Source organism: Venturia canescens, chromosome 6, assembly GCF_019457755.1.
Source record: "Venturia canescens isolate UGA chromosome 6, ASM1945775v1, whole genome shotgun sequence".
NCBI classification, from domain to species: Eukaryota; Metazoa; Arthropoda; class Insecta; order Hymenoptera; family Ichneumonidae; genus Venturia; species Venturia canescens.
The window spans coordinates 6,059,074-6,072,290 of NC_057426.1; the positions used below are offsets into that span (position 1 = coordinate 6,059,074).

Consider the following 13,217-nt stretch of genomic DNA (forward strand, 5'->3'; position numbering starts at 1 on the left):
CGCGGACAAACAGTGTGTGTCCCGCTTAAATTGAAATCTCACTTTTCTCCGACACCCCCTGCTCCCACACTTAATCATAGCACCACCGAATGAGCCTGTGATTCACCCCTCACTTTTCCTCATCGAATTATTTTCTTTCACGACGTGTGAAGTTTGATTGATCTCTCGGTAAATATACGACGAGCAAATTTGACTGAGTGGCAATCAATTGCCCAGGGAAGAATGACGATGAAGGCAGGTTTTTCTTGAAAACTGATGAGTGAAGCAGCCACCATCAAAATCCAACTTTTAGTCGCTCAGAAACCCCTGATCGGAGAAAAATGAGCGCTGTCCACAATGCACACTGCGCAGGAGATAATTATTCAGTGGGAACGAGACCACCGTTCCAGCAAAGTTTTCGTTCGAATGCAATATGCGTTGCGACCAAAGCCAAATGTCTTATCACCCAGTTGGACAAAATCTCGAGTTTGTTCCCCTGTTCCCGGTTCTTCCGTGTCAAGAGCTTGCAGAACGGAAGCCGCAGAATGGATTCTTGGCCTAACTTCAGCCGCAGAGCGGTCCCAGTCCAATGACAACTCAAACTAATTCTGTTCTTCGTTGCATTGCCCCTCACTCCCTGGCAGTCTCAAATAAAGCAACGGGAAATTAGCAACATTTTCCGACAACGTTCATTGCTACAGGACCATTGAACAATCCGGAGAAAATCTTATTTTGATTTCCGCTTATCTCACGTGTACCGGAATGTGAAATAACTGAAAACTTTATTTTTACTCGAACCTGAAAAACAGCATGACTTTGAAAGCCCCCTAGAAAGCGGTGAATCATATTTTTTTTCTGCAATACCCGTGGCAGGTTCTGCACGAGCAAATAACGATAAATCTCGGAAATTTCAGGTCGAAAGTGTATCATTAGAGAGCGATTTTGATGGGACGGATTATAAAAACGTCGAAGAATACGAATCCTCGTTTGAATAGTCTAAAAATGTTGGTGCTAAAAGAAGGACGGCGATGACACGTGACAGAAGTAATTTTACGCTTGCTTATGAAGCCAATACCGCCACGAAAAATGAAGGATCCATTTTGCTATTCGGTTTTTTTCGATGGAGTGAATAGTTGACAAATGAAAAACGCCAAAGTATATTGTGGTATTCAATATTATTCACCTCGGCATGAAAAAAATGAAGAAAACTCTTTTTTCTCTTTTCGCAAAGAGTAAAAGAAACTGCGAGTTGTTTGTAACGTTGTTATATATTTTGTTGAAGTACACTGCAGACGTCCGCGCGCAGCGGGAGAACTTTCTCCGTTGGTCTACGGGGAAATAAAAATTTCAAGTTTGCGAAAACTCTGTTTCCGCAATCGCGTACCCGACGAACTTTCATCGTTTGTTTATTCATTCACTTCGTCTTCATTTCTAACGTCAATTTTCTTTGTTTGCCTCATTTTTTATTCACTTTGGTAAGAGTAAGTTCGGACATGCGAACCGTCTTTGTTGACTTTTCGCATAATCATATCCGCACCATTTTGTAAATATGCTCAATATCGTTATTTCATTTCATTCGCGGGAGACGCGTAAGTAAATAATGGAATAACACGAAACTCGAGCGAGTGGTAAGAGACGGAAATCGCCTTTCTCTCCGTGTTTGTGTGTGCATCGATTCTTCCAGTAATAAACTGCCCCGTGTACGAGTCAGAAGCTTCGATAGCCGACCTGCGTGTTTCGGTGAGATTCTTTTCACTAAAAATCTTCTCTTCCCGTTCGACCCTCGATGCTTCTTATTTTTGTTACAATAATCCTGTTTTCTCGATACATGGGACTTTCCGACGCTATAAAACCAAGTGCCCCTATATCTCCGAGACGATAAACCTTCTTCCTCTCAACTCGTATGTGCAGAAGGCTTACGTAGGTCGGAAACTGCCTGTTCGTGTGAATAGACGAAGAAATTTGTGCAAGTTCTCATTTCTTCGAGTGAAACTCAAACTTGCGTTCGATTTCTTTCCACATTTTCAAGTTCCTTCGATTCCGAAAGGTTTCACCACGGATTTTGTCGCGTAAACAATTAGCCAAAAAATCTTTGCGATCATTGACAGCGTGTGTTGGATAAATCGGAAGCTGAAAAAACCTCGCTGAGTCGGAGAAACGTGCACACTTCCATGTCATAGACAGTCGGAATTTTGGTGAAACCGAACCGAATTTATCTCGGATTTCGATGCAATAAATCTTCAGTGTAGTTTATTGAATATTACATTTTCAGAGGCAATTTCAAAAGTGCGCCGTAACGGAAGCTTCGAGAAGAGATTTGTACTTTATCAAGCGCGAAGAGAGGAAGATTTGCTGTTCCCGTCTCCTCTTCTTCTTTCTCGCTTGCAGTACTTTTTTCAGCAGTGTAGTAGTCCGGGAACAAAGGGATTTGTTCGAGGGGCGCTGCTATATCTATTATAAATCATTGATCTGCCGAAAGTGAAAATTGATCCGATTGGCCGTAGAAAGAAATGAATCCTGTAATAAATCTGGTGCGCGGGGGGGGGGGGGGGGGGCTGGAGGGTGAGTTATAACCCGTTCTGATCGAGAGCGACAGGTTTCTATGTATAAAACTATATATACGAATGCTAACTTTTGAAAGGACGTTGTAGCGTGACCGGCTAACCCGCTGAATGATTGAATATGATGCGGACTGCACCTTTGGACTTTCCACAAAGAGCCATGAACGAGGAAGAGAGAAATAGGAGAGCGTGAAAAGCGAACGAGAAAAAATGTGGAAGCAGAGCAGTGCGGGAGTTTCGGTGGCCTGGCTTCTGCGAGCTGTGAGGAGTTTCGGTTCTCCGGGCAGCGTGAAGCACCAGTGAAGAAATATGATGCGTCGTGTCAGCTTATTTATCAGAAAAAGTTCGGTGAATGGAAGAGCCCTCTCGCGTGATCTCGTGCTGCTCTCCGGATAGAGGGAGAAGCACATTTCTCGTTGAGCCGAGCGGCCGTAGGCGATTCTCGCCAATTCACATCACCGTGCACTCAAAATGCACGTACGTATTTGTACACCCGGAGATTTACGAGTCCATGTACGAATGGCCTCACAGCAGAGAGGCTATTTACCTAGCCAGTTCAGCATACGAGATACAACCGCTTCATTCTCAGGCATTTTCATGCTGCGTCCACTTGGGACTGAGCTCCTTGTATGACGCTAATATATTTATGTGTAGAGATATATTCGTGCTGCATATCTCGTGTGATACACGCTGTAAAAAGTGGATCAAATGAACGGGGCAAAAAGCAAGGAGGCAAACGTCCCGCAGCTTTCTACATTAGCCCTTAAACCTGCGCTCGGGATACTTCTTCGCGCACGAATGAAAAGAGCGCGCATTCGATAAAAAACGCTCAATAGTCGTTCCTCTTACGAAAGAGGAGAGCACCAGCCGAGGCACCAGCTTCTCGTCTCCCCCAACCTCCCAATCCTTTCGCCAAACGGATCACTACTTGGAAAATTCAATTCCGGAGGTTTACTACCACATTTCTGCAGCTCTCAACTCTTTTTCCATTTTCTTTTCTGTCCCTTCCTTTCTAGAAGTCTCCTCTCGGCCATTTTTTTTCCACCCTCGTTCGCTCTTCTTTTCTCTTTATATCCCGGTTAAGGACCTTCGTTAGGATTTGCCGTTTCCCTTATACGATATTCATCACTCGAATCGTAATGAAGCTATATCCTTACACGCCCTTCTCGATAAGCGAATTTAACGATGAATAAAACAACTCTTGTGTGTATGTGAGCGCGTTCTTGAACGATGAAACGTCAACGCGTTTAATTAGACTGCTGAGCGAGCTCTCTTGTTTGCTGGAATAAAAGAACTGAGCGAATAATGCCCACTCCCGTGCATGCGACTTCATAAATTTTTGATATCGCGCGATATGCCCGATACCGGAAAACCGGAATCGCATCCGCCACTTCCGCCCTCAACCAAGCGATCATACTTTACGTTATATCGACCAAGTCGAATCGTAAAGGCGCACAAGTTACCCTATTTCTTGTGATATATCGCGGAATTACGCCCTTCCATCTCGATATCGCTCGATCTTTCTATACACGTAGATGTGTTTCTGTCGTCATTCAATTGATCGAGAAAGTTTTGGCCGCGATCGGTACCAAGAATCGTTCGTTTGAATGTAACTTTTGTAACTTTTCGATAGACGACGAGACTTGGGTGAAAGTTGGTGCACGTTTTCCTTAAGCGCACATATCGCGTCGTCCATTCTTTTTCTCTCGGTTGCAGCCCGTTACCGCAGTCACACAGTCAGCATTTAACGATCCACGACTTTGCTACGGTTTTAGATTTACTCCGAAGAATACACTGCCTTCGTATACCGTACGAGCACAAACGCCTTTTGCTGTGTACGGAGAAAAATCGCTTATTCCAATTGCCCTCATTGGTCCTTCACTAAGTTTTGGTGAATTACGAGCGAGATGGAAATTAGCTGATCGTCTAACGCTTACCGAAACGATCTTGACGATCGTCGCAAAAGGATCTTAAGAAAATCGTACTATTCTTTCTCCAATTCGATCCCCGAGTGTCCCGAAACTCGTTCTCCAATTATACGAAATCTCTTTCGGCGGTCGCGCGTAATTTACCAACAAGATTAGATCAAACGAGCGTTGTTGGTCTATAAATTTTGACGATTTTATAATCTAAAAGTTACGAAAACCTTTTGCTTCGTACCAGAGGTACGACGATACGGAGGAAAAATCTACGAAGAAACGTAGTTGATCTATTACCCTGGGAAAAGATAGGAAAGAACACAGACCAGCGCGGTGCAGATTGAAAGATAACCCGACCAAGACTCCTCTCTCTCTTTTCTGTGCCCCCGTTGGTGACAGAAGAGTCGAGCACGCCAGAGCGGGATATATTTTACGAGCAAGCTTCTCGCCTCGCATGGAATCGTAAAATTGGAAAATTTAGGATCCGGATTTAGCGATTCGACCGGTAAAACGAAGATTCACGCCTGTGAGAATACGCGATACTGAGTGAGCTCCGAGGATGAAAAGCGTCTCTTTTTTCCTTTTTCAAGCTCCATATTCTTGATACCATCTACCATCTTTCTCAGGATCTTCAGTCCAGAAAATCACATTTTGCTGACTCGACGAGAATGAATCTTCCGAAACTGAAGCTGAATCTTTGAGAAGAAATTTTTGTTTTTAGCATTTTTTATTTATTTATTTTTTTTTATTGAAAACGATTTTTATTGAATGACGATCAAACCTTATTCAGCTTCGGGCCAATAAGCAAGCATGAGCCGAATCGATTACGGAAGTTTAAAACTTACGAAAATCATGAAATTGAAAAATTGTAAAAAAAAGTTTTCGTTCCTCTTCAATGAAGCCTGCTTGTCCAATAAATCGTTGACATTCAAACCCACTTGCATAAAATAACATCAAATCGTTTCGAATGTCAATTTGAAATGATATATTTTCCACTGATTGGCTCACGTTGGCCTCCACTTATTTCGAAGGTGTGAACGAAGCCCTTTATCGCTATAAATAAGCTCGGTAACAAGAGAAGATTTAACCATACGATTGGCGTTAAATAACGTGCCCAGTATAGAGAGGCTTTGTATAGAACCCCGCAGAGAGCCTTATCTCGTTACGTGTAGCTCAACGCTAAGGCTGTCCAACAGCGACAAACAGATAACAGAAGCGATACAAGTGTTGCGATTACACTCGCATTTCGGCACGCCATTTATCAAGTGTAAACTTTTACTTTTCCTATTTATTTCAGTCTCTAGCGCTAAGAGATTTATTAATTAAATGAGGTCGATGCGCGGTTTCCATCAAGTTATTTGTTTAATTCAACATCACGAATGCTTGTAACGGATTTAAATCCCTCGAATGAAAAAGCCATTTGTCGAGGACGGGAAAAGCCTCGTCACCAACACTGTAGACGCTTCTTCCATTCAATTATCATGATGACATTTTCGGTGATGCATTAACCTGATTGCCAAACGAGACTGTAGAGGTTGCAAGACGAGCCAAGCTCGTCCACCCAATGCGCATCGTTTGATCAGCATGTCCCAGTTATTTCGGGTAATTCAAAATTATGCATAAAAAGCAGGCGGCTGCCCAAGTAGAAATGGCTCAATCTCAGATAATCAGAAACTTCAAAATTCATGGATGCTTATTCCTTCGAAGTGCACCGCTCCAAATTTGGATGGTTTTTCAATGATGCAGAATCCTTCAGCGATATTCTTGACGACTGCAGTCGCAGTTCGTGTGCCATGCTTATTCTAATTTGGCGACTCGTCAGCGACCGATCGAACGGTAATTCGAGACACTTTTTACTGCGCGTTAATAAAACCTTGGAAAATTAATTCTGCAATGATTCTTGAATCGTTAAGAATCGAAGCTTCCTGCACGAGGCTTTTATCATTGGAAATGGCTTCGGCGTCGAGTTTCGACGACTCTTTGTATTCGTGTATTAATATTTGACTGGTAATATTCTTGCTGATTCCACCCTTTCCTACGAATTTTGCGGACATGGCAGCAAGTTTCTGCGATTCTCCCGCGTAAGCAACGTTTCCGGGACAGTCAAAGCTTTGAATATTCTCAACTTGCAATGAAAGCTTGCTGAAAAGTTTTCTCGTTCGGAATAACAGGCTGCGGCTTTGCTACGAGTGTACAGGCCCCGCGCCATCGATTAGCGAAAACAGCAAACACCTACGAACCAATAATTCCATGGGCTCGTGGCACGTGCTTGCACCATAAATATTTCGGCGTTGGGCGTTGTGCATTCTACCATTTTACGAAGGACCTTTGGAAACTCCAATTTCGGTATTCCAATTTCTGCTGAAAAGATATTACATTTTTCCCTCTCAATCAACGAACAATTTCATCCTTTTGCGTCTCGCAAAAAACCGAGTAAATCGCACGAACCTCAGATTCGCTTTTTCTCAATCGAATTTCGAGTGGAACAAACAGTTTTTCCCGTGCGTCATACCCAGTTTCCCATTGAGCGAAAATTCCGTATTTTCGACGATATCAAACGTTGGTGGTGTTTTCAGCTGCATTATTTCCATTCCTAGTCCATAAACCGACGAGAGGTCGCTACAAAGTGGCCTAAGAGGATAGAAAAATGACGAGTAGTTCGAAGGTGATCCTCAAGAGAGGAAATGCAATGTTCGAGCTGCAGAAAGCTGTAAATGTAATCAGAATGCTGCTCTTACGAATGTATTTTCGTATGCAACGAATACGAATGAATTACGCAGAAATATCGCCCTCCGTGTAGTTCCATTCGGCCACATGCGACCACGTCCAAAATCTACATTCGTGGGCTACAAAAAATGCCGAAGCAAAAAATTGGCCTATGATAAGTTTCCCTTCGCACTCTAAGTTCCGAGTTTTGATCTCGAGAATATGAATTTTTTGTTGCTCTTTCTTCCGCACTCTTCTCGATTCCGCAGCTCAATGCGTGCCGAACGGTCGCAGTGGTGACGACGGCAAACAATTGTGGCAAAACGTTTTGCCAATCCAGAACTCGTTAGCCAACTCAATATGAAACGAAATTAACGACAACACGTAAAATCTTGTGATTTAGGCTCGTTTGTTTATTAATTATTCAAATGTGTTCATGGCCCATTCCCGTTTACCGAATTACGTGGATATTAGCCTCGACGCCACATTCCCCTTGATTGGCCAATTAAACTTGCATTTATTCGTGTCACGCGGAATAAATGGAAAAATAATGAATCGAGTATCGGATTTCGGACTCAGGCTCGTGTCTCTATAAATGATTAAATGAAAATTCGAATTTTTACAAACTTCCAAACTCTTCGACCCAAGCATAATCAATTTTTTCTAGCTGACCAAGTCATATTATGTCTTTTGAATTCTCGTAAACCGATCAAATTTTCTGATGTTCCAGGTGTCCTGTGCTACAGCCTATTGCACGATGGCGGGGGCGGGAAAAACGCGGACAGCCATCAAAATGCGCTGGACGATGATTCGGCATCCCGGACGGGTCCGTACTTCGACACTGCCGCGTCAAAAAACGTGACAGCCCTTTTGGGGAAAACCACGTACCTCAATTGCCGCGTGAAGAATCTTGGGAACAAGACACAGGTAAATATTTACAGTGATTTAGATAATTGAAGAAAATCGATCGACTCGTGAACCGTAATTGAAAGCTGGGTTCGTTGAAAACTTGATGGAAAAGAGTAATTAATCGATCGATTACGGAAGGTTGACGAGTTTAAAATTTTTTAAACTTATCGAAGCGATCGAATTGCATTGCCGTCACGACTGAATTAATGTGCCAGGATGGCTCATTGATACGTATACCTTCTATAATGGGAAGGTGCAAAAATTTTTCATCCCTTTCGTTTGTTTTTTGACCTGCGACTTCTGGTGGTGTATCCTCATTCGCGTTCGAGGCTGGTCGAAATATCGAGTGTCAATATTTTAAAAGCATAATGGAGCCACCGGCTGTCCTCGACAAACCCGTAGGTACGGGGCAAATCGAAAGTGCACTTTGCCGGAGGCACCAGCAGCAGCAGAAGTCGAACCGAGGGCTCGGCGATCTCTCCGCGCCAGCATATGCGTCGCTGCTATCTCACTCGGGACCCTCACTCGACAATGCTATTGACCAAAGTGTGCACTCCAACCTATTCCTTTTCCTCTTCCAGAGCGAACCTTCGACCCCTTGTTTCTTTTTTCAACCCCTCTCTTTTGTTACTTTTTCTTTTCATTTTATTTTATTTATTTTTTTATTTTTCTTTTTCCACGTACGAGGCGCGCACAATGTACTGCTTTAATATCGTTCTGTCTCGGGGTGGTGTACTTTCGTGCCCCACTGGAACGAGCTACCTTGTGGGAGTCAAATATTTTCTCCGAAATGACTCCCTGCTCGAGGGGAATGCGAGTTATTACCGTGACTGATCATTCATCAGGCATTTATTCAGAGGAAAAATTAGCTTAATTGGCACATGATAAAAGCTCATTGGAACGGTTGGACATCACGAAATGCTCAGGAATATTCTTCGACTGAGCTCAAATTTTGATCTCCATGAAATAAAACTCTCTGTCTCTCTCTCTCTCTCTCTCTCTCTCTCTCTCTTTCCCCGCGTTTGTCGCGAAAAGTACTTCCGGATTGACCAGTAAATTTTTACGTTTCATGAAAAAATTTCGAAAATGGATCACTGATTTACGTCACAGCAATAAAATTTCATCACGCCGTTCATTATTCATAATAAATGACAAATAAATTTTTTTAACGCCCGTTTCATTATGTGCGTTTATTTTTTTTCACCGAGCCTCACAGAAATTTCATTCGATAAAACTCCCGTAAAATCCAATCTGGGAAAACTGTTAAAATTACTATTGCGTTTGGCCTGTTACGAGACTCCGATTAAAAAGTGCTTCACGAACGATACTCAAAAACAATTTATACTCGCTTCCACCTGGACGCGAGTGTCTGAATTTTTAATCAAGAATTTTAGCACGAAATTCAAGATTTCCAACGTGAGAATCAAGAGCTCAAAAAAAAACATGATCTTTCGTGCCGCTAGCGACTTTTCGGACCTTCCGTTTCACCGTTATTTTGTTCCGGACTAATCCTCGTGACGTTTTCCTTCCGTTCATATAATCAAGTAATGAAGAAATCCCTCCATACAGAATCTCGTCTGAATAACAAGGATTTAACTGAAAGATCCCTTTCAACATTTGCGTGAAGGATTATAAAGAGGATTTGAGGCTCGTGATCTGCACACGCACACGAGCAGGATAAGCACACTTCGGTGTACAGCAATATTTCAGAGATTTCCGACAAAAATATAATAAAAATCTTCGAGAATTTTCTCCAACGCGGATTATTTTTGTGGCAAGTTTTTTTGCGCCTCATCCGTCGAGCTTGCCCCATATTTACTTGCGCCATCGGAAAGACTGATGAAATATGAGAATTTTTCCCGATTACTCAACTCCGCAGCCACCGGGTGGTGTGAGACGTCAACCGATAAATCGTCACCGCGGAAGAAAACAAGGCGTTTGTCTTTGTCGAAGCGAGACAGAGGACCTCATTCGGTCTCGAATATTTCTTCGTTCCTTCGTCCTTAAGTACCTGCAGCATTATACGTCTACGCATGGAGCGTGCGGTGTTTTGCCACCCTTCGGGTATTTCTCAGCACGCGACTGTCTCCGACCGCCGCGATAACGCGTAGTTCCTCGCGGATATATCATAAGTACGTGGGCGCCCAGAGAGTCGTAATTCAGGGAAGAATGGAGCGAGTGAACGACGAAAACTGAATATTCTTTGCACTGATTCGTCGTGCCTCCATTGACGAATCCATTTCACATTCTTTTCATTGGACATTAATTAATTTGAAAATGGAACTTTTATACAGGCAAAATTCATGACAATGAATGCCCATGGTTTCCGAGGGTTGCTTATACGAGGCTTCAACATCAGAGAGAAAGGAAAAGCGAGGGAGTGAGTGAGAGAAAGAGAAGCAGGGGGGCTGAGAGGGAAAGCAAGTATTTGATTTGGGAGATCGAGTTTGCGCAGCCATCTTTGGATGTGGACCCGCGTTATATACATCAAGTCGACGTACCGCGTTTTCGTCTATAAGGAGCAGAAGAAAAGAGAGAAAGAGGGAGGAGGGAGGAGGAGAAGAGAAAATCCGTTCCTGGATAATCTACGTGGAAAAATTAATAGCTCTCGTCGAATATGTGCACGACATTCGACAGTAGGCTTAAACACTCGTTTTTCATTGGGTTTTCCTCGCTCAGACGCTCTGATGGTACGACGAAGAAATGTTCAAATCTCCAAAATTTTATTGTGACTTTGGGCTAATTTTTCTGTCAGCTCGAGCATCACGGATAATAATGAACGCTCCAGTAAAATGTTAGTCTGTGAAAGATCGATCCGAATGAAACGGCTGTAAATTGAATTCGAAAAAATCACTCATCGAACAAACGGAAGATTCTTTCACGGTTTTTTCTCACTCCGATACGTGAAATTTGCAGAATATTTTTTCCACGGACATTAAACACGTGAGCCTGAAATTTAAACGTGTCCGGAAGTCAGAGCAAGACTCACCTGCTCGAGTAAGGTATGCATGCGAAATCATGGCGACGATGCGCAAAAAGATGTGAGAGCGCGGATGGAGCTTGAGGCTTTCCGGCTCTCTCTCTTTTTTGCTCTTTCAACGTAACCCAACACGTACGTAGCATATAGCGCGCAATCTATGGTTACACGTCATAAATGCGAAGCACGTGTGCCCTACGAGGTCCGGACACGACAGCTCAAGCTGTACTCGAACTATATTTCTACACCGCACCAGTGACCTTTACCAACATGGTTACTACCGCACCAATGTAAGCGAACACTCGTCTCATCTGTTTCTTCGCCTGCACTAAGTCTTGTTTCTTCTTCTCCCTCGTGGGCCACGTATATTTTTTCATCTCGCTTTTTGTCTGCCTCCCTCGTTCTCTCAAGAAGCCTTCTTCCTTCATTTCTTACTTTCCCTTCATACTTTTCTCGCCCCAATGTAGCGAAAGAAAGAACGTTTTTACGAGGCTCTTCTTTTTCACACTTATTCTGTGGCGAAACCCCTTCCTTCTCATTCCCTCTCATTTTTACTCTTTGACAAAAATGTGTGATAAAAAAATGCACACGCTTCCACAGAGCTCTCCTCGATGAAGAGCTCACTCCTCCTTTGTGCTCCTGTGCCAGTACCACAAATTCCACGACAGTTTGGAGATCATCTTCATCGAACAGCTCCGCTGAACTGATTTTAATTCTTGGGCTATCATTCCGAAAAACGATCGAATCCCAGATTGACAAGGACAAAATTTCAGCAATGTTGAGTATAAATTACAATTGATTTGAGCATTTTTTGAACAAAGAAAACAAATGCCGATGCTGTTTTTCGCCAAGTTTTTTCTGCTCGAGTCATTTCGGATATTGCTCGTATAATATTCTGGCCCAAGGGTGCCCGAGCACGCTGACGCAGTATTACGTCTCAGTAGGTGGATATTTACCCCCTGATGACGTCGGGAAATCCGAGAGCGGCGTCATCCTCTGTGAAGCAAATAAGAAGGACGGAGAGAGAGCGAGGCTACGGTGTGGGAGGATTAGAAACTCAATTAAGCTAAAAGGCATATCCCCGAGAGCGAGAAGGCCGAGAGTTGGCCTCACTCTCTTTTCGGTCCGCGTGCCAGGCCGCCCGCTTTATCCATCGTTCGCGCTTATTCGTCGGTAAATTTGTACGAACGAATTTCGTTTCACGGTCGCGCGAGCTTCACGTAAATACCGAAGGGACGAGTATATCGACTACCTAAAGGGATTTTAGATGAAAGGGGGCGGGGAAGCAGGAGAGGCGCGCACTTCTGTGTATTGAAAAGCCACACACACATACACCGAGCTGCTGCTCTTTCCATATTCCCTCACAGTCTGTATCATCCCTCTTTCTTCTCTTTCGTCTATGGGAGTATGGAACACTCTCCAGCTACTGGTAGAAGGAAGCACAATCACCTCCACCGTTTTGCTGGCCATCAATTATCCATTGTATTCCACCGCCCTCGGAAAACCCTTTCCCATTCCCCTCCGTGTGGTTTCCATAGTTATGTGTACGCGAGCCCCTATCAAAATGTACCGTGTACTCCACCTTTTGACTCTCCGTTGCTATGCCCTCCTTCGTGTCTGACTATAACCGACTCTCACTACTTTCACCTTAGTCTCTTGCTCTGTAAACTCTGCTCTGTCGAGACTCAACAGCATTCCTGGGGCAACAACTCACACGCGAATTATCCATCAACGTGATTCTACACTCGAGAACTGAATGAAGGAAAAAAAAGTCCGACGATCAGCGATGAACAGGCTTTACTTTTCGTAAGGGTGGTCAAAACTTGTCTTAATTATTCATGGGCTCGAGTGGGGGTCAGACTGAGTAATACTGCCGGAAAAAGGCTTCTGGACGAACCCATACATTTGTGTGTCATCAAGATTTCAAAATCTCCGCCTTTTCGTTCGTTGATTCTTGATAGGCCTGTTAATTACTAGCCCGAGGTACTCCGTCATGTAATTTGGCCTATTTTTAGGCCAAATTGTACGTTGGCTCCCATGACGAAGAGAGTTTATTCGGGTTCTGGGTGTGCAACGGATATTTTTATCCACTAACTTTTACCACGAGGATCAATGCATGGTCTGGGAGAAAATGTTACGTTTCAACTCCATTTAAAGTCCAAGTTT

At 43.5% G+C, this 13,217-nt stretch overlaps 1 protein-coding gene across 17 annotated transcripts in view; it reads left to right on the top strand.

Annotated features, from left to right (window-relative positions):
- Positions 1–13,217, top strand: part of LOC122411909 (T-lymphocyte activation antigen CD86-like) — a 302,994-nt gene that overhangs the window by 199,906 nt on the left and 89,871 nt on the right. For all 17 annotated transcript variants that reach the window (XM_043421002.1, XM_043421007.1, XM_043421006.1 and 14 more), the window contains one exon: positions 7,896–8,092. In XM_043421002.1, the coding sequence (XP_043276937.1) occupies positions 7,896–8,092 (197 nt within the window). The remainder of the gene's footprint in view (positions 1–7,895; positions 8,093–13,217) is intronic.